Source organism: Passer montanus, unplaced genomic scaffold, assembly GCF_014805655.1.
Source record: "Passer montanus isolate IOZ18808 unplaced genomic scaffold, ASM1480565v1 scaffold74, whole genome shotgun sequence".
NCBI classification, from domain to species: domain Eukaryota; kingdom Metazoa; phylum Chordata; class Aves; order Passeriformes; family Passeridae; genus Passer; species Passer montanus.
In genome coordinates this window covers 2,532,957-2,558,629 of record NW_024372592.1, presented here as the reverse complement: position 1 = coordinate 2,558,629, position 25,673 = coordinate 2,532,957, and the positions used below count along the sequence as shown (strand labels likewise).

General features: G+C 43.0%; 1 protein-coding gene across 1 annotated transcript; it reads right to left on the bottom strand.

Annotated features, from left to right (window-relative positions):
- Positions 1-271: 271 nt before the first annotated feature.
- PROSER2 (proline and serine rich 2) lies at positions 272-24,746 on the bottom strand. The gene is made up of 4 exons (XM_039730913.1): positions 24,600-24,746; positions 15,170-15,385; positions 4,945-5,197; positions 272-4,073 (listed from the first exon to the last, which is right to left on the bottom strand). The coding sequence occupies exons 2-4, from the start codon at positions 15,347-15,349 to the stop codon at positions 3,082-3,084; spliced, it is 1,425 nt and encodes a 474-aa protein (XP_039586847.1). The 5' UTR covers positions 15,350-15,385; positions 24,600-24,746; the 3' UTR covers positions 272-3,081.
- Positions 24,747-25,673: the final 927 nt, after the last annotated feature.

The following is a 25,673-nucleotide window of genomic DNA, read 5'->3' as shown; positions in this document are numbered from 1 at the left end:
ACACTGTTCAGGATGAACTTCACTCTGGCAAGGACACTGATCACAGCTGCTGAAGCCCAGCAGTGAGAATGCACATCTCTTGTCAGACACAGCCTTTTTTTTGTCCCTCCTCCAGCACCTGCCATGACAGGGTTGGGCTCTGGCTCACACACATCCACAGTTGCAAAACAAAAGGTTATTAAATCAGTATTAGCCATTAAGAAAAAGTCACCTCCCTCCTCCAAGGAAGAGTCATGCTACTGAGTGGCAAAGAACACAATGGCACCTCCCATCAGCCATCATTTCATTGGGTTTATTCTAATATAATAGATGATTTATCAGATTTGTGCAATACAGTTACCTCTAGCACAAAGGGAAAGAAAGTAAAATTACAGCAACATATACACACAAAACAAGATACACAAAATAGAGCTAAATTTATATACAGGGTATTAGCAGCTAGACTTAACTTCATTTAGTACATGGCTTTACTCACTACAGTTTTAGGCACAGAGAAGAATTTATCTGCTATGATGAAGGGCCACAATGAATACCTCGTTCCAAGTCCTCCCTGGGCAGAAACTGCTTTACCTAATGAAGATTTAACTCTCACTTCTCACCAGTTGAGGACACAGCCCTGCACAAAGGATGAGAGAACATGATCCAGCTAATTCAGCATACAGCAACTTTAGATATTAAATATCTGGGGTGTTCTTAAGTAGGGTGACATTACAGAGTTATTGAACTAGACTGAATTTCAATGAAACAGTGTCAGGGTTTTTTCCCCCCCGTTTGCTTAGCAAGGACTCTCAGCTGTAAACAACTCAAAGAAGAGCTGGCAAGAAATGATTAGATGTGGAGATTGCTTTGTACGCACTTCACATTCATAATGAAGAATTTGCTTTACCAGGATTTAAAAGCACAAAGGCCATGAAACATTTAAATTTACTTATCAGGTTATGTTAATAAATGATTATGCATCATCCACATGTCAGCCTCCATTGCAGCCTGCACTGCAGCACGTGCTTGGGTGGATTTTCTGTGCTCCCTAGTCTTCCTGATTTAGGACGGCAGATCAGAGCCCAGCAGAACAAGCCTGTGCTTTACTTGCAGCACACAAGCAGCCTTTTTTGCTTCAGCAGCACCTCTCATGTTTGATTATGCATGCCCAAGTGCTCTGCCAGCCCAGGAACGGCCACATATTTTAATTACTGATTGCTTATGTACAGCAAGCCTGTCACAATGAGGAACGTGATCACTTACCCAGTGAAAACGCTGAAAAGAATAACTACATAACAGAAACAGCCAGATACCGTGACAACACAATTAAAAATTTAAGCAGCAAGCTGATAATTAAAAAAAAAAAACAAACCCCCAAAACAAAACCCAAAAAAAAACAAAACCCAAAAAACAAAAAAAAACCCCAAACCCAACAAAAAAAAACCCCTTAACTTATGAGGCAGGTTGAGAATGACACAAAGGTTTTTCCTTCACGACAGCTTCGTTTACAAGTACAGCTCAGCAAGTTTGAAATACTTTATCACAAGAATTACAAACTTGTTTATCACAGTTATGTCAGAGCTCCTCGCCAAAGGGTGTGTCAGTTTCTGCTGCAGCCACCCCTCCTCTTCTCCAAGGTTTATTGCTCAGCTACTCTGGAGAAGGAGTGCCTTGGTCGAGGCTTCAGAAAGTGCAGAGAGTAAGTCAGTTTTTCCCTTTAGAAAAAAATCCAAAACACTGAGAAATCAAAATGTGAAGAAATAACAAAAAAAATGGAGAGTTTGGCATTTGATTTTAAAGTGGCTATTCTTGATGTTTTCAGGTAATACAAAAAGGGAAGGAGTTTCAATGTGGAAGGGCAGCTTTGCCATGTTAAAAAACCCAAAAACATACTTACACACAAAATATATTTTGGGATCATCTTTACCAGCTTATCTATTGAACAAAGGCAAAATACCACCAACTTGGACCATTCAGGGAAGGTGCAGCTCTCCTGAAACTCCACATAGCCTGCAAGAATTTTGGCTGTAACTTCTGTTATGCATTGGCAGGGCAGAATCAAACAAGGCTGTGAACAGGGGATTTTTAGGGCTGTCAAACTACAGGAAGACCAAATGACAGTTTTAGAAGTAACAGAACTTATAATTTGTGTAGTACAGCTACTGTTCAAAACGTAGCAGCTCCTTCCCAGGAACCCCAACATAAAGGAGAAGACTTTTAACATACAGGTCTCGCTTTTGGTACAAAGTTAACTTGTTCCTATGGCTTCTCTGCTGTGAGGTCCTCCCTGGGACAGAGCAGCTGGGGTCACAGATTGTCAGGAGACTCTTTGGCTGTCAGTGTGAAATCCGGCGCCCGCTGCATATCCTTGAGGCTCTCCTGGTGCCTTTCCCTGGACACGTGGCCGCTCGGGTGTGACAGGGAAGCAGGTGGCTGGGAGGGAGGGCAGACTCCAGGCAGTCACCCGTTCAAACCCTGGCCTGCTCTGCCCAGGAGAAGGTGGAAGCAGAAGCCATCCTGTGCACAGTTTGAGTCAACGGGAGGGTGAGGGAGCAGAAGACTCCACTGCTGGCAGGGAAAGAAGCCAAGCCAGGTAACACAGACAACAAAAAGTCACAGAAGGGTGTCACACTGTCAGAAATTTCAGCTGTGACATTATCTCGAGCTCCCACGGACAGACAGACAGACATGTGGGCAGGACAGACAGAGCTCTTTGTTTTGGCTTCAGAAAGAGCAAAAGCAAGATTTGCCATTCAGTTTGCTATGTACAACAATACTGCACTGTACACTTCATTGACGAGATGCTGCCTGCTGCAGTCCAGCATTAATTAAATAAAATTCCTCTTAGTCACAAAGAGCAATGAGTATCTCTGTAGGAAGGAGAGCCAAACCCCACTGCTGTACATGGCCCTACGTGGTGCCAGTCCTTCTGGGATGAACACAAGTGGCCATTCCACAGGGTCTAATACCTTCCTGGCTTGCCTGAAGCAGAGAACTTTCCCTTTTTTCTTCCAATCCACTTGATCCCAATCCTGTTGGGAGTGTTCCAGCACAAAGCCATGCTATGACTTTCCCCCTACTGCCACAACACTCCCATCCAAGTTAGGCAGTCTCTTTCAGCAGTCCCAGTTTCCGGAGTGCCTCTCTCCTGGCTTCTTCAGTTGAGCCACGGCCGGAAAACTTCACCGTTATCCCTTGGGATCGAAACCCTGAAGGTCTAGGCAGTGAACCCGACCTCCTCCTCATGTCCAGGCTTACACCAGCTTGTTTGTAATCATTGCAGCTTTTTTCTGTGTTCTGCTGTGGGCTGCTGACTTTGTTAGTGGCAAGGGCCACCTCTGGTCTGATTGTTACAGTTTTGCCCATAGGAAGGAAAGGGCTGGGCTCACTTTTTAAAATCTCATGGATGTTTTGGTATCCATTGGTAACAGCCTCTGACTGCTTGGGCTGCACATCAGGCTGCTGAGTGCTTGGGGCATGGTCCACTTGGTCCTGAGCTGGCTTTCCCTTTACCAGGCCAAGTTTTGTCAGGGCTTCATAGCGTGTTTGCTCAGAGGAGAGATCCCGTAAGGAGGAACTTCTGTTACGTGACAAGAAATCGTTTCTGTGCAGCTTCTCCTCCAGTTCAGCTGCCAGAAGAGCTCCCCCATTGATGTTGGCCAGCACCTGAGCCCGCCGCTCCTGGACGTTAACCGCTGCTTTGGAAATGGTCTCGCTGAATTCCTTGCCACTGACATTTGTTATGTTGATGTTGCTTGGGAACCGGTGCAGTTTGGGGGCGGGGGCAGGAGGGTGCTTGGGTGCAGTGGAATAATCACCGTTGGCTACCGGGGCTTTCTTCCTGTCGGAATTCCCTTCCTTGAGGGCGCCAGGGAAGCGCGCCCGGCTCTCCACCTGCTGCTCGCAGATCTTCTGGGCCATGATGAGAGGAGTGGGGACAGAACGGAGCAACTTTGGATGCTGCACTGGAGGAGGGGGTGGAGGGGGAAGAGGAAGAGTCTCGGACACCATTGGTGGTGGTGCAGGGGGGTGTGGGGCAAGGTCAGCAGCTGCAGCTGGCTGAGGGCTCTCGGCTCTCCGAGGGGCATCCAACACTGAAAGGCAAAGCAGCAGAGAGGTCATTAACTCCTCACACAGAGCAGAATGCAAGCTAAAATGCCTCTTTTAGCAGCATTTCTTTCCTCTCCCTACCCTTCTAACTCAACCTCAAACCAAATAGCCAGTAAGTGAAGTCCCAGCAATGGCATCTCTTAGGCACGGCTATAGCTCAAATCAGCACGTTTACCATGTGTCACTATCACAGCCCTCCCTCTGCCTTTCACTCAGTCTGCACGTTGCTTCACTGTGCTTCAATGGCTGCTCTTTCATAAGAGTTTTGCCGTTCTTATTTTTTATTAAAACAGCCAGGAGAGGACACATTACGTCCCACTGTGTGTAGAAGCTGATAGATTCATTGTCCCAACACAGAGAGAACACACTCCATGGGGTGACAAAAACAACATGCCATATGCTATCTTGTCACAAAGTCACTGAAGGATCGTATGCCTTTCAGTCCCACACAGAGTAACACTGAAAACAATCTGCTATCTTAAAACTCTTGGAAAAAATCTTAAGAAGTCTTAGAGAAGAGCAGAGCATGAACAGGTTGGTGAATGTTGCAATGACTGTGCACAACAGTGACAGGTCAGTCTCCAGGCAGAGGACTGAGACAGCAAACCAACTTCATCAGATGCATGACCCCCGTGAGGGAAAAGGAAAAATTAGAAAAAAAGTTACAGTAGCAGCAAGAATTTCAAAAACCCCAAGAAAATTAAAGTCTCAGTCTTTGGAGCTCCTGATGAGTAACAAATTTATCTTGAGGTAGTAAGGATGGTACAAAATTTCTTAAGCACTTTCTACAGGGAACTAGAGTAGGTTAGGACTGGATTCAAAGAGAAAACCCACACTTGCAAGAAACCCAACTACCTGGTTCTGTATCTCTGCTGGAAGGGCCTTCATGGTCACTGCTCTCGGGTGTTGACTGCACCAAGTCAATGATATCTTCAGTCTCTGAATGACTGGAAACATTTTCTTCTGTTGACCTTGGGGACTGACAGTGGATGCCACTGTCACGTAGGGCCATCTCCTCCAAGTCATCTTCTAAGGCATCTATGGTTTCCTCAAAGAACATGAGAACATCCTGTTCTTCGTGAGTTAAGTATTTCAAACTTTCATCATCCTATGGGGGGGAAAAAGAAAAAAAAAAGATTGACACCTTCCCAAAGAGACATTTAGACATTACAATGTTAGAGGACAAAAAAAGGTTAAAAACCAAAACAGCAGCAACTGGTAGTACATCCTTTAGTTTAGCAAAGAAGTCTTCATTTGAGTTGTACAGAGCAAATTACTAAAAGATTATGAAAGCCATAAGAGCTACTAACAAACAAAAAAACAAACCTAAAATAAAAAGCCCTACACACACCTGTGCCTTTGCAGGAGTCAGGATAGCTTCTTCTGATTCCAAACTGGGGCAAACTGTGTTCTGTGTCACATTCAGGGACAAGGCTTGGGGAGCAACATGAGAAGGAAAGGGTGCACTCAGGACAGCCCCAGAAATGTGCTGATTCTCTTTTTGCTCAAGTCCCAAGGGTGACTTGACTTCTAGAAGCAATGCTGGAGCTGAGAAGTGTCTCTGCCACTACAAACTATAAACTATCCAGAGGTACGTAAGATATTACAAAGGGGTAATAGTAAGGACGGAGAGGGTTTCTGAAGATTTTAACTTTGAGTTACAGAAAGGAAAACCCAAGAACAAATATGAAGACCTGTTCCCTAGCAGTATAGTGCCTTAGGCTATTTTCTTCAGCAGGAAATAATCCTGTAGACCACAGAACTGATAAATAATCACTTGGATTATCCAGTCTTCATTTTCTCTGAGTCACTGCTCTTAATTAACTTGATTAACACATTATCACTATGCGAAGCTGGGCAGCAATGCTCTAACTCTTTTCTCTCCACCCTGGGAAACACTCACTTTTCCAGAAGCTTGGAGATGACAAAGAATGATTAAGAAAAGCACTGCATTAAGACAATGGATACAGGAAAGACATTTCCCAAGAGACCTGTGTAAGTTCTGGAATGCAAGTATATATTGTTGAAAAGCAAGTGAGGTTTACCCTTTTCTGGACTGAATTTCTCCCCTGCCAAGCATATACTGGAAACTTTGCTGTCAGTAACTCAATGAGAAGCACCAAGGACACCTCATTGCACGTGCAGACAGGGTAAAAAAGCTACTTCTCAGTGGAGGGCTGGGAGAGTTTAGGTAAATACATAAAGGTATGCAGTACAAATATTCAAGAGGTAGCACGTTCTTGCTAGGGCAGCACAACTTGCTTCAAACTCACCGTGCCTGTTCAGATCATCTTACATTAGTTCAGACTAAAAAAACCTGTGTGCAGCTCTACTTGTTAACTCCTTGCACAAACAAAGTTTTTATCCCCATTTTCAGCACTAAAAATAAGAATGACATAGCTCTGTAGCAAAATAATGCCTATAGATTAAGAAATACAATGTGCTGCATTGTACCCAGTGGCAGTTGATCTCCAAGCACTCAGAATGTTACAGATGAGAAAATAAATGGTTTGAGGCTCTTAGCCTGTGTGGCCAATAGAACATTTGGTAGGAGGGAAAGATGTACAGAGGTATGGTTACTTCTAACTTAGTCTTACTATCCACAGTGTACTGTCAGAATAAGTAACTTATTCCAGCTTGCAGCAAATTTGCTACAAAAGCTAAAATGTGGATGCCCTTTGCCAGCGCTGGTTTAAAAGATGAACTTCAAAGGCTGACGTAGTCCACAGCTCGCACCCACCACATGGCAGCTTTCAAAGGCCAAGGAAAGTTTTACAGCTGCACTTGAAAAGCAAGAGACAGACAAGCCTTCCTTTTTTGTTTTTTCATTTTTTTTGTGTGTGGTTTTTTTTCCTTAATGGATGTTGCAATCTCCTTCCTTCCCCACCCAAATACTCATAGGGCTGCTATGTCTAGTAGGCGAGAGAATGACAGGAAAGGAGCCCTTGTGAGGTAGCCCTGAGCTGGAGCAGAACAGGACTCCAAGAGCCTTTTGTTGAGGGTGAGCTCACTGCCAGAGCCAGACTTACACAGGCAAAGGAAAAGAAGAGGGGGTTGTATTTAAGACATTCATAGTGGCAACAGATCCAGAGTGTGGTACAGGAATTACTGTGTCCCCCTAAAAAAATCTGCTTCCATATTAGCTTAATTTTTTTTGATCAAGAGCTGAGCAAAGAATAAAGCAAGGAAGCAGAGACTTAGCAAAGCACTTCCTTGCATCATTTTCTGTGCTGCAAGACTGAACATTTTTCCATTACAGGTAAGATTTGGAGGACAGCCTTGCCTGATTTAGCCACCTCTCATGGATCTTGCTGAGTCCCCTTAGGTAAAGGATCTAAATTGAGTAACCATCCCTTTGCAAACACATTTGTAATAAATAGCATACAAAGATGTGAAAGGCCAACTTCATCTCTGTTAGTACTTTGATAATCTTGAAGGGAAACTGCACGAGGAAACAGATCAATGTCACATTTCATCAGAAAAAAAACCCCAAACAAACAACAAAACCAAAACCAACAGCTCTGGAGAATAGGCAGTGTTAGGTCAGGGCACTGTACTGAGATGCAAGGCATCCAGTCTGGATAGAAACTCCCTCAGGCCAGATATGTTTCAGTTTGCCAGCCAAGGAAACAATCCCATTTTAGACACACAATCACAGTGGAAAGAAAAACCTACTCAGGCTGGTCAAACCAAAGGAGCTCAGAGATGTAAAGCAAGCAGTGACTTGCTTTATTCCCACCTGTATTACTTGTATTATAGCAAAGCCTTCAGAAAGATGGGAGGAATTTTTGTAACTTAAAGGTGCCAGTTTTAACTAAGGCTACCAAGTCTTCTTACAATTAGTTCATTTTCCATATATTCCAAGTACTGGAACAGTTAATGTTCTTTCCAGGCTGGTTTTCCAGGCCTCCTTTTTTCTTGAAGAATCTGTGTTTTTTAATAGTCAAAGAAAAGTCTTTTCAGCTACTTGAGTTATTCACCTCATAGTTTCCATCTACTCCCTACTCTTCATACACAAACACACCTCCCTAAATTAAATCTCACATACACCTAACACTACACACTTCAAAACTACTATCAAAAGACAGCCTGAATGTGAAACTTGAATATTGTCCTTCAGCTTAAAATTACATTAAATTAGGAAGATTAAAAAGAGTGCTCAGACAGAATAAATTTGGGATGAAAACAGCTGAAATAGCTGAAGTATGCTCAGCTGGCATTAATATTTTAGATCTCTGTGCAGCCAAACATTTCCTGCTTATACCAAACAGGAAAGAGTCTGTTATAACACTGTTTGGTATAAAAGACGAAAAATAAAGTAGTAAGAGAAAGAAAAGAATAGAATCTATTTTATAGAAGAGAAGATTCATTGATTCCTTTCCTAACTGTTCAATACATTTATTTAATATCCAGAGGCCCACAATTTTTCATACACATCTGTAGAAATTCTGAACATCACATCCAGATCTAAAAATCTTAAGACCAGCACAGCTTTGACAGAAACAGCACAGGAAATCCCAAGACATCTGCAGTGCTTACAAAATCTTCTAAAACCTGCTAAGGAACCAAACTTCAATTAGCAAAATACCAGGAGAATGCCAGATTCAACTGATTTATCAATCACTTGACAGCACTGAAGAATTAATAGGCACAATTCCATGAGAAAGAAGTGACTGGGTGCTTCTCAAAAGAACCAAGAAGGGAGCAAACTATTCTAAGGTGTAGTACAAAGGGCAGTGTAGCACCTCTTGGGCCACAGTCTGTTAGTAACAAGGCAGTTCTGCTTGTTAGAAGGGGTGAAAAGGAAAGCCCTGTGTGCAGGAACTGTACCAGGACACACATAAAAGCTTTAGCACAGAAAAAGTCAAGCACCTCTGACTAGATTTACAGGAAAGGGAAATGGAATGGATTGTACTGCTGTGTTACTGAAGCTGGAAGCAAGAGAATTACAGCTAAGAACATGAACTACTACACAGGATCACACCAAAAAGCCCATTTAGCTCAGTAGCCTTCAGCAGCTATGAACACACAGGAGTAAGAGAGGTTGTGGGAGGTGTTGCTGTATATTGGACTGGTATATTTTTTTCCTTCCCTAATTCCTTCCAGTTTCCAGCAACACATGGCTTAAAGATTTCCCAGATGCATTGGCATCTGTGTATTTAATAGCCCTTAATGAGCTTTTCTAGCATGAATTTGTCTTATTGTTTGAGCCATGGAAATGACTGGCGTGCACAGCATTCTGTGGCAGGGAGTTCCAGAGTGTAATTGTGTGCTGTGTCAAAAAGTGCTTCCTCTACAACCCACTATCTGATGGTTTTGATAATACCATTTCATTTGGTGAAGAAGACTATAATATTGAGTCTTGTTTTCTTCAGTTTACAAGCATAATTGTACCATGTGCTTCATAAGAGGTAGCAAAGCATATAATCAATAGGTCCTAAGTGAGGAAACAAATTATCTACAAGTACTTAAAAGATAAACTAGATGAGCTAAAGTCATAAACTGACTAAATTACTCCTAACCTACTTTTAAAGAAAGCAAGCTGAATATCTGCTTAAACTCTGAAGACATCTCTTTGATAAACAAAATTAGGCTGATCAGCCTATAGAAATTAAAGAGAAAAAAAATTAAAGAGAAAAAGAAATTGTTAGAACAACATTGAGAAAAACAGGGAGACACTTCAGGCAAAAGCCACTAAATTTTTATTAGTCACACCAAGCTCATTTCTCATGAGGGGGTTATTGACTTGACCAATAGGTGCAAGCACAAGATGTCACATACTTTGATTTGAAACCTTTATGACACGGCCCCCAAAAATGAACACACAGATGAACAAAAAAATGATGCTGAGATGAAGTTACTGCAAGGTACCTGTGCAATGTGTGATTCTGTCAGCTTAAGTGCCATAAAGAGGGGAAAATCTGCTGTTCAGGGATGCAGCTCTCATTCTGGGATATATTAACCAGGGTGATGACATGACAGCACATCCTCATTCGGAACACAGAGTTCAGATTCAGCTGCTGAACTTTGGAAAGGATGCAGCCAAGCTGGACAGGGTCCAGAACAAAGCACGGAGTGCTGTGAGCTTAGCTGCACAGGAAGGCTCAAATAATGGAACGCTTTACACTTAAAACAGGGGAGAATGAATGCATGGTGGGCAGATGCAGCCCTGTGTCCCTGTGTGTATTTTAAGATACAAAAAGTTGACCACCCATATAATTGCTACAAATCTTTACATTCACTGAAGGTAATCATGTAGAAGTTAACTTTCACATTACAGAAACTTTAATGCAAGTATTCAGTGAAAAGTGGTGAAATATATGAAGAAAACACTCTGGAAGTCTAGGAATGTCTATCAAGCATGGTTTAAAAAGCAGATTTGCCCACCTGCTGGAATAATCTCTATCTACCAGATCCTGCTTTGAAGCACAAGATACAGTTTGTGCACAGAGCCCAAACTGCCTTCAGGATCTGTATTCTCACTGGCACATTTTACAGCAAGAACATTCCTTGCTAGGAGTCAGGCTCTTATTTTTCCAAGGCACACTGCTTCCAGGTCATACTAATGTCAGCTTAAAGTGGATGAAGCATAGCATAGCTCCCCACACCCTGTAAGGAATGGCTTCCACCTGCCCCAAGGCAGCTGTATCCACACAAAGCAAACAGTCAGAAATTCTTCTCATATTTTGTGTATTGTTATTTGGCAAAATCCTTGGACACACTGAAAGGTCTTGTAGTACAGCAAAGCCTGTGGAGTATCAGTATCAACAGGGAAAACCACATTAATTTTATGAAAGGAGTCTTTCTCAGGACTTTCCCTTGAATGTACCTGAAGTACAGTTCAGCATCACAAGACTCATTCAAATTGTGAGGAAAAGAGATGGCAGTAGGCTAACAGACACCTGATCTGTCCTTTTCCAGAATTCCTAAATCCACACTGGATTTCCAGTGGATTCTCTTCAGGGAGGTTGAGGTAAAGAGATACCAACATGGTGCACTTAGAATGCCAGGTCTGTGGCATCTGAATTAACTTTACTGATCCAAAAAAGGATAAGGATCATAACAAAGAATTTTTAGGCTACAAGAGACACCATAACTACAAAACAACCAGGTCACCCCAAGTTGAATGGCTGAGTGTGTGAAACAAAACAATGAGCCAGCTCAGACTACTCACAGCATAGTTGCTCTTCATGTCTACGTAACCAATGTTCAGAATGTCACCTGTACTGTACAAGGGATCCAGGAGTGACAAACCATCTTCAGTGACTGACTATGAAGTCATGCTAGAGCCAGAGAGGAAGCTTGTTTGAAGAAATAACAATCAGAACAAGCAAAATCTCTTCAGGACTCATGGCCTCTCCCAGTTTAAGCCATTTGATTAGTGATCAAATGAAATAGTCACTTGAACAAATTCTACAGGTCACCATTGCCCCAAAAAGAGTGGTGGGGAACTGTGGCATTAACCAAGGATCTGTCTGATCCAAAAGCAAAAAAATAAAATATAAAACACAGTGTGATCCACCAAGAATAACAGAAACTCACTATCCCTCAGTAAAACATGTTAGTAAAACATGTCCAGATACAGAAGGTAAAGTACTGAAGTTGTAGCAACAGATCCAAGGCACTGGCACAGCTTATTATTAGCGCAGTTCCAATTAGCACAGCTCATTTCACGTACAACCAGCACCTCTGCCATGGTTTTCACAGGTAGCACAATTGTCCCAGCACATTATTCACACTTAGAAACTAAAGCAGTTACTCATGGCTGAGAATAGATACCCAGTCCAATTATCAGAGACAAGCACTGGAAGAAGGATTGGCTTTAAGAAGCTGGTCTTTGCCTATTCAGTCAATGGAACAAGGCAAATTGCTTGAAAAAAATCCCCAAGACCTAGTTTTATCTTGAAATTAAGTGTCCTTAAATTGCTGCAACTGTATTTCATGGCAAGTTGATTCTTATACCACATGTCTGGCAGTGTCATTACAGACTGGGGTTTGGAAGCTAGAATTGCCAAGAACAGAGTGGTTTTGTTTGCCCTCACCCTTGGGTAAGTGCAACTGATTCTCCATGCATTGAGAGAATATACTTCTCTAAAGCAGATGTATGGATACCTTTTTTTAACAAATAAACCGAAATATGTGTGCAAATTAGTCCTCACATATAACAGCTTTTATGGTTACTAACATTCATTGAGATGAAGATACCAAGGCATACATTTCTCCCATCTCAACTCAACCTGCTATGACAGATTTGGCAGAATAAGTCCAGACCTGAACATCTATAATTTCTATGGAAATACTCATAAAATCAAGGCAGCATCTTGCTTTCCATTTAAAAAATAAATTTGGCTTAGAGGCCTGCAGTTGTCAAAGATAACTGCAAGCATCACTATATAGGTAAGAGAAGCTGACAAATCTGGCAAAAATCAAACTGAAGTGACAACAGCTGACTGGGAAGGATCCCACATACAGAATTTTAAGCCCTTTTCAGCACATGGAAATTGATGTCCATTTCCTAGTCATTCCTGTCATAAACTGACAACCAGTTCCCAGCAAGCAGTGCCAGCACAGACAGGATGCAGGACCAGCCAGGAGTCAGCCAAACCAGCTGTGAGCAGTCAGCAAAGGCTAAAGCCAGTCCAAGTGTTTGTCCCTATTATCACATCTCTGGGTTTGTTTGAATTCCACAGATGCAATACAAAGGTTATATTTAGTAACTAATGCAGCTTGACACTGAGAAGCTTAAGAGCCTGTTTTTTTCACAATCAAGTAGGAAGAAACCTGGAGCAGCACAGGCCTGTCATAAGAAGCACTGCCACAGTTCTTTACTTTGCAATGCCATTACAAAAACCCAAAAAAATCAAAGCCAACCCTGACCTTTCTTGCCATGTCTCTAGGTGAACAGGCCCAGGAAAGTGATAAATGAAGAGGCAGTTAGGTCATTAGTTGCTTCTGTTTCAGGGTCCAGTAAAGGTCCAGTGTGCCTGAAAATACTTCCCCACTTTTCTCAGAGATGGCATAATAGAAATTCTTTGTCTACATAAAGTTATCTATCCCTTTCTTCTCATTAGGCCATCAAAGCTTCTGCATCTTCTAAACTTTTATAACAAAACTACAGAAACAAGAAGATAATTTCTCTAGAAGCATGTTCCAGCAATTAAGCAGAATTTCCTTCATGTTCAGTTTAACACAGACCCCTTCTCAAATTCAGAAACTGAAATTATGCCTGTATTGAAGAGTTTATATTGTCCAGCCTGTTACTCCACACATGTAAGTTGTCACCCTTACTGGACATGCCATACTACACTGCTGGAAGAAAAATCATGGAGGGGATCTGTGGCACCCCAATTAAATTTGTTGGTACACAATTCACAAGTCTTCATGCACAAACTCAAACAAGACAAATAAAGGCTCTGTGAACTGCTAATTCACAGCTCTGATGGGAATTGCCTCAGCCTGCAGCTAACTTTTACTCCATCTATAAATTACTGCATTACAGAGTAGGAAGGGATTCCAATTCTAGCTGATGCATCATCATATGGGTTATCACATGGCAGGATCTAGCTGGACTAAGGGAATTTACGTCATTTTCTGACACAGCAGACCTAGGATGAGACTGTACAAACAGACTCGTTTATACATAGCTTTGTTATTCAATACTGATTTTTTCAAATGTCTAGTCTCATGCCTGCTACTGCAGCTAAGAATAAAACCAAAGGCAATGTGATTGAGACTATTACTGTATTAACCTGGAAACTAGTGGTAGAGTAATAAACAAAATTAACTTGCAATTCTGTATAAAATTAAGTTGTAATTATCTAGCAAAGCACTACTTCCACCCTAATTCTCTAAAATTCAACCAGCTTTCATAAAACAAATAACATAAACTAACTTCTAAAATTAAGCTGTAATTATCTAGCAAAGTACTACTTCCACCCTAATTCTCTAAAATTCAACCAGCTTTCATAAACAACATAAACTAACTTCCTGAGTCCAACTTATGTACTTAATCTCTCCCACCCTGACCCTTCACAATGTTTTTCTAGAACAGATCAGAAACAGTTAAGGAACTAAATTTTGTCATACTTGTTTTGTGTTTTAACTAGCAACACAAGCTGAAGGATACAGTGTCATATTAACAGTAAGTATTTTCAGTAGAAACAACAGAAAAAGGACCTGCATTTGAATTGCCTCCAGGTACCAGAAGGCTCACAAAGTAGCACAAAACCATGAGTGTGTCTGAGCTATACAGATAAATACAGGTTTTGCCACTAACTCTTTCACAGAAAACTACAACATTAAAAGGAAACCACCAGGGAGGGCAGAGAGAAGGAGACAGAAAGCATAATTCTCTATTTAAGACAAGACAGATTTAGATTTCCACTTAGGGCAAGCATGTTTACCAGAGTGCTCTTTCCTCAATTAGAAATGGATGTTTTTCAAATGGTTGGGATGATAAAAATATGGAAGGAACCATACACCTGCACTTTCTAGGCTTAGTGCCACAGTACGAAGTGTACTGTTGAGTTCACTGCCTGATTCACCCTGCTAATTGGGAAGAATGCAGAAGTGCATCCTACTCCCTCAGTTACTCACTCATGGTTTGAATGGCCACACACTCATACTCACTAATGCGAGCACAGCTTTGTTTATGGTGACATATTTGTTACTCATCTAATTAAGGTGGAATAAGCTGAGACCTTTATTCAGGAGCGTCAACAAAGAGATTAAGCAAAAGCAGTGTGTAGAGCCACCACTATCCTTAAGTTTTTTTATGAGCTATTTAAGAAAGCAAGGGCAGAGCAGCCCTTACTGCCATTCCTGGTTCTCTGGGAGGAAGGGCTGGAGAGAAGCACTCTCCAAGCTCTCAGAGACAATTAGACCAGAATAACAAGCTGTTATAACCAAAGCTGAGAAGTTATTTCTGGCCTTTGAGTTTAACAACCGAGACAACACCAGCAACCACTTAGGATTAGAAATGGCAGAAATCAATCTTAATGAAACAAAAATCGCGTGATGTGGGACAGAGCTATTAATGTAATCTGTATCACTAAGCACAAGGCTCATTAAACACACTTACCAAGGCAAGATTTCTGCACCTAGCTTGGCTGCCATGGTTCTCCACACTGCCAGCCCTTTCCATGCTCCCATGCGTGTGCTCCGGAGAGATCTCAGCTGCCATTTCAGGAGAATCCACCAGGAGATTCCTGGGCATCACACCTTCTTGACCTATTGATCCCGACACAGCACAGAATGCCATCAGTGTGTTACGTGGGGCTGCTCACTTTATTCATGTCTGGAAACAGAGAAAAATGTGGTATGGGGTTAAATCTGCTGGTTATAACACTTGAAAAGAAATGGAAAATAAATGGCAAAAAAATATCCCACACAAGTTAATAAAGTGCATATCTTTATGTCCTGAAACACATCTGCTTTATGGGCGTCTTTTAAAACACTGGTTTTGTTCAAAAAGATTACTAAAATTCAACATAGAAAGGTCTGCACCCACCTCTTGTGCTTCCAAATGAGATGTCTGTGGACAGTTAGAAGCAAGGATCCTGCATATATCCCTGTTTCTGTTTTCCATTATGGCACATCATTAACAGCTATAAAATCCCACTGGCTGAGATACCAACTGGCCCAGCTCAAGTACCTTTATTTGGTTTTAAACAAGAATTCCATTTATGGGATCACATGAGGGAAACAGAACCCCATTCATTTCCTAACACTGCTGCAGTTAACTCGTGCCACTGAAGCAACTCTATGCCACCTGCTTGTGGTGAAAGATCCATGAGCAGAACTTGGTGCCATTTTTGCATCAACGCATTATAAATTGTGTTTTAAAGCTTCAAGAGCTTTTATTTCACTCAGCCATGAAGAAACAGTACTTGTACATTTGGAAGACACTTACTGAAACAGACATATGCACCAGCATATTCACTGGAGGAAAAGCCCCCAGTTTTTTAAGCTTTCCCAATGCCCAGTTCTGTAAAACCTCTGAATTGTCACCATCTCCCAAAACACTCTGGCAGAACTTTTTGATTCTCAAGGACACAAACGTCATCTTAGTGCACTAACAGCATGAGCAGGGGGTAGGCAAACCATAGAACCTTGCTCATTTCTCACTGCAGTACATTAAACCAACCTTTGCAATGAGAAATTGCCTTGCTTGCTAACAGTCCATCTTTTCAGCCAGCCTGCCTGTGACCCGTGGACAGCAGTGACACATTCCTCAAAACAGCTGGTTCTGAGGTGCCACGTTATATGCAACCAGCTGGGAAATGGACACCATTCCCCTGACACTGCACAAATTAAATGAAATGCTCCTGCTCCCAAGTGCTTCTCCCTTTATTATGGCTCAAGAGGCGACACGAGAAGCAAAGTCAAGCCTACATTTCCAATTCAATCGGATTACTTCTCCTTGCTCCCCACAACTGTGGGCTGAGGGCTGAGAAACCAGAGCCTTCTGGTAAGCTGATTAGTGTTTCATAGCAGTGAGATAACATCTGCCAATACTGAGCAACAATTCCATCCCGCTGATCCCTCCTCCCAGGAGAGGGCTATGACATTACCAGAGGTGCCTCGCCTGTGCCGCAGCACCAACGTGTCCTGTGGGAAAGCTCCCACACAATGCAGCTAGGCTGCAGTCCAGCAAGTCTTGGAAGCACATCCACAACCCAGAGCACTGGGTTGCCACAACAAAAACATCTCATAGCCCTTCTTATGAACATTAGGTCTAACGATCAAATTTAGCCTTACTTTTACACAAAAAGAATCTTCCTTTTTTTCTTATTAAGAGCTTTAGCTATCAATGACAGTGCATCCTCAGGATTATGGGCTTTAAGTGATGCCCAGAGAGGTAGAAGCAAGCTCATGGTCCTGGTTTTCAAACTGTGGACAGGCAGACACAGGAGCACTGAGGCAGCTGCTGTACCTTTGGCTGCTGCAGAAAGCCAAACACGAAAACAGCAGCCCAAGCATGGAACAACAGCAGCTCCATCTACAACAAACCCTGTGGTGCTGAAAAGCCACACACAAACACATCCACACAAGAAAATATTTGCAACTTTTGGAAGCCAACATTACCAGTGAAAATCTTGACTCCTCTGAAATCCTACACTTGAACAAGCACACACAAATACAGATATAATTTTCAGAAGGCAAGACTATCAGAGCATCTTGACACCTCTGAAATTCATAGAAAACTCCCACTGACTTCAGATTCCATCCCATGACAGTCAAGGTGATGTTCAGATGGAAAAGAGAGACCAGCAAGAGGTGAGTATTTCTACTGACATTCAACACATGGCAAATGTTATTTCTCTTCAGCACTTTCAAGTTGCAGCATCAAATTTTTATGCAGGTGTCCCCAACGTAAACTGAATATGCAATGTTTGTTCAGTCCCTCAGCAACGCTATAGACAATTGTGAGGTTTCTAGAACTACACTCAAAACTGTGAACATTTTATGGACTATATTATGAGAGGTCACTCCTGCAGATTACAATAGCTATCTAATTACAATTACAGATTACAATCGATATCACAAATAAAGCCCACATTTAAAGACTAACCAGGAGAAGATATTTATGTTACCAAGAAACAAATCAAGAGGCCCAGATTTTGAGGGAGAAGTATTTAAGAGTATTGTTCTGCTTTCTCCAACAGCAATACCTCAGTTTAACCAGGACTAAGTTCATGGTAGGCTATCTGCATTCAGGACAGCAGGAACACCCAGATTCAGCAGCAATAAACATTAAAGCCATGACTTATAAATAACAACAAATACCTCTGCTCCCAGCAAGCTCCCATTACTCATTCTGGAGCTGCAGTTCAGATATTTCACAAAGCTCCTGAACAATGACTAAAGGCAGTGAGTGCAACTGGTTCAGAGAGCCACCCACACAAGAGCCAGTATCAAACATTACAGCACTGGTCCTGCTTTTGTGTTAGAAGCTCTGGCTTCTTTGGGAGTTTTAGTCATTTCAGAAAAGCTTGGGAGCCGTGCAAGGTCTGTGAGCCTGCAGAAAAGGTGTGGGGGAAGATTTTTTTTCCCCTTCTACCTTTTACATCATCTTTACCACAACAAAGGTACATGTCAATAAAATTATAATTCATTTATATACATGATTTCTTCTCCCCTTTGCTGTGTTCTTTGTGCTTTGAGAAACTCCTACACTTTTGTAAAGTGTCTAGAGCAGCCAGAGCTGAGGTGAGGCTGCCCGGCACTGCTGCAATACATACAGCATGTTCTACAGACAAATTCCTCTCCTAACCATGGTTAACTGAAGTCACTTCATCCTGTTTATGCCATCTCTATAAAGGGAAAGACTTTATAAGTTTAAGACAGAAATAGTCAAGGATCTAATGAATTTCCAGACCCCACTGTGTCAGTGGGATTGCCAAGGTAATAGGCAGGGTTCAAAAATGAGGTAACATTGCTCAGAGAGAAGGAACAGCAGGACAACAGGCAGCTGTTCCTCCTGACCTTCAGGGATGCATTAAATATGAAAGTTGCTCACAATGGGATTTGTTGTTCAGTCATTGCAGCTGGGTATTTTTTAGCTTGGTTTAAGAGATGTGTGCCTGTACCATTAGGGATTAATAATAAAAAAAATCAGATCATGACACAGGAGCACAGAAGTGTGACAGGACAGTACTATTTGGAGAGAGGATCTCAGATATTAAACCAGAAATGCATCTTGGGGCAGATGTGATTCTATCATCTGAAGTGATCACTTCTTGGTTACACTAGAGATAGCTTTCATGAGATATTTAAAACAATACAAGTCACATATCATGCAAGTTTTTCAGAGAGCAGAAGGAGGAAATTGAAAGATTCTGAAGTTAGCACTGAATTTCACCTCCAAAGATTTAATTTTGCTTTGACAGAGGCAAATAATTCAGAGAAGATGTATTAAGTTGCCATCAAAGATAAGGTGCGGTCTGTCCTTTCAAAAAGGATATTTTTACAGTTTTGCTGACTAAGGTTACTTCTTCACTGAAGCTCAATGTTAGCATTTACAAGGGACTGTTTCTATAGTAGCAGGCGATTGAAAGAATTTTTTATTAACAATCCTGTTTGAAGACTAGCTTAATAGGCAAAAAGATCAATCCCACAAAAGTGCAAGACATTTAAATGCTAAAAATCAACTGCTACATAAGCCAGGAGCCAAAAGTCAGCAGACAGCACCAGGCCATTAACTGCACAATATACTTAAGGTGAGTTGACAATTTTTAGAAAATTATCATGCATTTTTAAAAGGGCACAAGATCAGTCTGTCCCTTTCGCTATACATACAATTTCTAGAACACTCTCTGCATGAAACATTTCTGAAGATAGATTTCTAAGCCTCGTTGTACTCTGAGCATCACACAGACTTTGCCTTTGTTCCTAACCAGCTCTTTCTCAGTGATTCAGCTGAAACAGAAGTGGCCAGTGAACTTCAAGGCTGGTTTAATCTGTCAGCAGTGCACAGACACAGCAATGCACACACTGTCAGTCACCTTGCACTCCATGGTGGTGGCTGAGTTTGGAGAGTTAAGCATCTGGAAAAAAACATCTGGAAACACTCTGTGGTCATTAGAAGTGTTACCATGAGATGGGTTTTACAGAAATGATGCTACATGAGCACACTTTATCAGCCTCTGACAGTTGGCAGCAGAGCAGTAAAACAAGGCAAAGGAGAGCAGGAATTCATTCAGATTCCTGCACGCTGTGGTCAGGAGACCACAGGGCTTCCCAAAACAGGTCAGGTATTTATGTCTATTAACCTCATGAAGTTTTCTTTGTATTAAGTGCTCCTGCAACATACCTCTGAACCAGCTGCACAAGACCAGAGCTGAACAAAACCACCTGACCCATGACATGTCCTCACTGAGCCACTGCTGTTCCAAACTCCTCAAAACTAACTGATGGTTAGTTATGGTGGACACACCTCCTTGTGAACAGGACTATCAGCAACTCAATTCTTCTTACCTCCTTCAGTCTGTGAAATACTGAGTGAATCCTTAAGCTTTAGGGGAACCCCTTCTCTGTGATATACAGTAAGATTGAAGCTTTCTGGTAAAAGAATAGACTAAGTAACAGCACTGCCTACAGAGGCCAAACCTCACAGGCAAGTTGACTAATTCTAGGAGTACACAGGATAAACTGATGAGGTTTTGCTGAACACATAAAAATCCCACAGAATCAGACAGTAAATTTATAAGCTGTTCTTACAGAAAGAAACAAAGCAAAACTGAAGTAGCAACAAACAACAGCTGATGTTTGGGAACCAAAACTGGCCAACATAGTTAGATTCTGACTTCTCTATATCATAGTGTAGAAGCTTGTGATAACAGTGAGTATGATTCACAGTTTTTATCTGCTCATGAAAAATCCCATGTGTTTGAAACAGTCATGGCTATTTAACATCCAGTAACCCAGAATTACTCCTGCCCTTGCTTAGAGAGGGACTGTCAGCACAGTATGGCCAGACAAATAGAAATGCTGATCATTAATAGAAAAAGAACAAAAAAATAAATACACAGACACAGAATCTATGACAGTAAGGTCTACTAAATGAGAGCCAGGCCAACAGCATTTTTTAGACACTTCCTTGGACATCAATATTGATTTGCAGAACAGGTGACAAGTAGGACTGAACAATGTGAACTCGGGGGGCTCTCATGGCAGCCCATGGCAGATATGCAACTACATCAAAGTAATCAGAGTGACAACAACCATGCAAGTCTCCCAGAATTCAATGTATATAACCCCAATATTTTGTTTTAAACTTTCTGGTTTCTGTGGCACACTTGTTACAATTCAAACTTTCCTTTACAGGCTGGGGAGCTACAAAATCCGTTAGTTTTAGAGCTAAAAACAAAGATTCTCTCAGTCCTCTAAATCTGGAAGCTGGAGCCTCAAGAAACACACTGAATGTCATTCATACAACTCGCAACAGAATTTGTGAGAGCTGCCAACAGTGAAATAACTAATCCTGTGTACATACATTTTTGAAAGAACTAGATGGGCAAGGCACCAATTCAGTAAAACTTAAATCTGTTTGACTTCACTAGGACATTCCATCACACGCTTAAATGGTTCGGTGAATTGGATCTCAAATTAAATGTAGCAACCACTTAAAAAGAAAGGAAACAATCACAAACCAACCAATTTTCATCACCCAAGTAATAATTCAATTACTACACTGAATTCTCCAAATCATGCTTTGCTCAGGAACAATGCCTAAGTTTACACCTTTGACCACATTAATCCAAGCCTGATGACACCAGAAAACAAGGATTCCATACTGTGCTTCATTCTTAAGTGGTCTTTCTAGATTTTCAAGAACATCCTTTTTACTGTTCTGAGACCCTATGGTTCAGAGACTTTGTTACATAGAACCAAGCCAGCACAAGAGCACAGCTCATCACTACCTCATACTCCTCTCTGCAGTGTTTGGGAAATGCTCCTTCTTTTAAGGCAGTGGAATACCAGGGCAGGATTTGATGATGCTAACCACATTGGTCCACCCTCAAGATGGGAAAAGATGTGCCCACACATCTTTGCCTTTTCCCTTGCAAATAAATTCTCTCAGTTCACTACACCAGCAACAGCATCAGCTGAATCTTGTTGCCCAAAATGAAGGCCAGTGGCAAAGGCTCCTACACAACACTGTGGATTAAACCACCACAGAACCCTGAAGTGCTCACATTTCCCACTTGTTCAGAGTGACAGCATTGCCTCCTGCCCCAACTGAAATAAAACTACAGCCACTGACAAGCAGTTGCTTTCCTGCAGATTAAGGTCTTACCTGAGGGCAATGATAAGGCTCTCACTGGGACTCTCCAGTGGAGATTTGATGACCAGCAGTGGCAGAACTACCTGTGATACCCAGAGCTGCCTCTCCAGTCCTACATGGGGCTTTAAACACATCCAGATGGTGGCTGAGCTCTCCTCTGACTTCAATTTGCCTTATGCAAATTTCAACAAGGAAAGAGTCCCATTCTTTTCAAGTTACTCTTTTTAAATCTCCCCTGTTAACATCAGGGTGGTGCTATCTGTGACAGCCAACACTTTAAAACCATGAAGTGTACATAAACAATTTCAGGCACAGACGCCTCTGTAATTAGTCAACTTCTGTCTTGTTACAGGTGCAGCATTGCTGGGGTTTAGGGTTTCATTATGTAACTGCTGCTACAGTCATAGCAATGGTGAGCCAAATCCTGTTTTACACAGCATTTAGGATAGCAAGGCAATTTTCAGCCCCAGTACAGCTGTGGCACAGTCTCACAACTAGATTTTAGGCTGCTCTCCCACGTTTCTTTCTGTGACTGCTGTGCTGGTGTGGGGAAGAAAGCAGAGGACATCTGAAGCACAAAGCACGGGTGTTTACTTTAAAAATTAGCTAATTTTGGACATTTAATTCCTATGTGAGCACATAAAAGTCTGCCTGCCCAAGGTAAACAAAACTGAAAACAGCACTGGCAAAAAAAGAGCAGTAGAGTCTTGGCCCTGGACTTCACTTGGTACAGGGATCATCCATACACACCCAATTGAAAAGAATCTATTTAAGCAGTTAGTTATACTGGAAATTAAAATCACTTGCTTTTATTTTTTAATTAAAAAAAAGGAGGAGGGAGGATTTGGTAACAGTAACAGCCTGTCTGGCTGGCTTTGAAAGCCACATTCATATGCTCATTTATTTTCATGCTCCAGTATTTCAGAAGGTCAGTCAGCCTGAGACTTGTCAACTGCTCAGGAGTTAAGTTGTTCCAGTTACTATATCCAACCAGCAATCTGTCTGCCAACATTCTTGGTTAATATTTCTCTCAGAGGCATGCAGAGAAAAAGCAGCTATAACTAACAGGATGAGAGGAGTTTTACTACTGACAAAACAGAGATGCAATACAGAAATCTCCCTGCTCCCTTTTAATGCCAGGCATTACTTGCACTTCTAGTCATAAAACTTCATTCTACTCATTCACTCCCTATAGTAAAACCCCCAAACAAATCCTTGATACGAAAGACACTGCTGGGAAAATCTATTCCATTTCTGAGAAATAAGTAATATCTTCATTTCTTAGAGATTCAAGCAAGCAACATTTTTTTTTCCCCCTTTAATTGTTTAAATATCAGCTCCCTCCTTACACAACAGTAATTCCTGCAAAGGAAGGAGAAAAGCCACAATCATAATTTTTTTTAAGTAGTGCCTGTACAAGGAAGGCCAACTACAATGCTGCATTAGTCAAGGACCTGTATCAAAGTCTTAAAATAATACCTTTTATTTAAGACTTTAAAAGAAATTGCAAAAGCTTTTAAAACTAAGACTTATGCTTTAGAATGAAGTCTTTCATAAAAAAGGGAGGGGAAAGGAAGTAACTGTTACATTTCTGACACTTGTTACAGCTTAAAATCCTTGAAAAATGTTTAGAAAAATTCAGAAGAGGCTGTCTTATCTCTTTCCTATTTCATCTGCATGCTTGTTACCACAGGAATCATCTCTTGCTACACCCATGCACAGGACCAAGCACAAGAGAGCTCCACTTCCAGCAACCTCCTCTCGCTGCCACACTAAAACAAAAACTATTCAGGAAACATGCCCTTGAGATCCTGGATTACTGAAAATCCCAGGAGTGTTTTTAAGGCTGTGCTTTCTCTTTACAGGCACTAAACCTCACCCGAACCACCTAAGATTAAGATCTTAAGAAGCACCAGCCTTCTCATGCTTACCAGCTCCAGAAGGCAAAGGCACCTGACAGGGGGAAGGGAAAAAAGGGGAAGGGGAAAAAAAAGTATCCTGAGCTAGAATCTGCTACTGTTTACACCAACAGCTTTTCCAATGGAAACCTTAAAATACAGACAGTCAGAAAGCAAACAGGAGGCACAAGGCAGCCGTTCCTCATCACCCTTAGTCAGGCACGAACAGCATACATCAAAGTTTTACAGGCATCAAACCTTAAATATATTTTCTTAAAGTTGCCGATAAGCAGAAGGAAATTTTAGGTTATGCGAGGGAAGAACAAGAAATCCACAGGGGTAAAAAAATTCTTAACAGCTCAGTAGTGGGAAGCCAAGCCTCACACACGGCAGGGCAGCAGTTTGCTGATAGTTTTTCTCCTCCCCGCCTGTGTACCAAAACTAACGCAAACCCAAAGCTGCTCTGCGGGGTTGTGCCGGTGCCGGTCCCTGTCCCCGGTCCCGCCCGCCGCCCAGAGCCCGCACGGAGCACCCGGCGTCCCGGCCGCCACTGCTCTTGGAACAGGAGGGAAGAATAATTAAAAATCCATTAGTGAGTAATAAGAGCAGCGCCGAACCACTGCCGTGGCGGGCTGGCCGGGGCGCGCAGCTCCGCGGCCTCTCCCCGCAGCGAGCCCGAGCCGGGGGCAGGCGGAGCGGCGCGGGCTCGCCCCTCACGCCAGCGACCCGAGACCCGGCGGGGACGAGCGCGGGGCAGCGAGGACTCCCTCAGCCGGGGGCCCGCTCAGAGCCAGGGGAACCCCCCGAGGAGGGGCGGCACTCACCGGCTTTGGGGTCCGCGCCTCTCCCAGCCGAGGGCGGAACGAGCCCCGGCGGAGGACAGGCAGGTGGTCGGAGCAGCACCGCGGGCTCCGCCGAGCAGCCGCCCCGAACTCATGCGCACTGCGCCGGCCGCCACCCACGGCGGGCGGATAAAGCGGCCGGGCGGTGGCTCGGCCCGGCCCGGCTCCGCCTCGCCCGGGCGGGACCGCCGCCTTTGTCCCGGCGCTCGGGGCAGGGCGTGAGGGAGGCAGGCTGCCCTGCCGAACGGCGGCTGCGGTGCGGTCGGGGCTGAGGGGCTGCGCTGCTCAACTCGAGCTCTGTGTGCTGGAGCTACGAAGTTCGTCAAGGGTCTGGAGAATCTCACTTGTGATGAAAGAGGGAGATGGGCTTGATCAGCCCCGGGAAGACGTGACTGAGATGGGACCTCATCAATGTCTATCAATATCTGAAGGGAGGGTGTCAGAGGATGGGTCAGGCTCTGCTCGGTAGTGTCACCCAGTAGGAAAGAGGGAAAGGGCAGAAACTGATGCCCAGGAAGTTCCACCTGAACATGAGGAAGAATTTCTGTCCTGTGCAGTGACTGAGCACTGGAACAGGTTGCTCAGACAGGGCGTGGAGTCTCCCTCACTGGAGATATTCCAGAAGTGTCTGGACAAAATCCTGTTCACCGCTGAGGTCGCTCCTAAACCGACCGATTCTGTGATTCCATGTCCCTGCGTGTGTGGGGGACATGGGTCTCCACAGCCGCCCTGTGAGGGCAGAGAGCGGGGAGCCATGGTGGGCACAGTGGGACAGGGGACAGTGACACCTTTGGCTGCCTCAGGGAACCCTGAGGTAAAACCTGCCCCGACTGTGCCCAGGGAAGTTGTGGATGCCCATCCCTAGAAGCGTTCAAGGCCAGTCTGGATGGGGCTCTAAGCAACCTGGTCTAGTTGAAGCTGTCCCTGCCTGTTGCAAGAAGTTGGAACTGGATGATCTTCAAGACTTCCTTCCAACTCAAACCATTCTATGCCTCTGTGATCCTGTGAGGTGTAAATTGTGTTGGATCTGTTGTCTGAGGGGCTTGTCCCTCCACT

Excerpts from the sequence above, each read along its gene's own strand:
- PROSER2 (XM_039730913.1), bottom strand. The coding sequence starts at position 15,349 with ATGGCATTCTGTGCTGTGTCGGGATCAATAGGTCAAGAAGGTGTGATG. Across the intron at positions 5,198-15,169 it reads GGTGCAGAAATCTTGCCTTG|GATGATGAAAGTTTGAAATA; the intron begins GTAAGTGTGTTT and ends TCCCCCCCATAG. Across the intron at positions 4,074-4,944 it reads CAGCAGAGATACAGAACCAG|TGTTGGATGCCCCTCGGAGA; the intron begins GTAGTTGGGTTT and ends TTTGCCTTTCAG.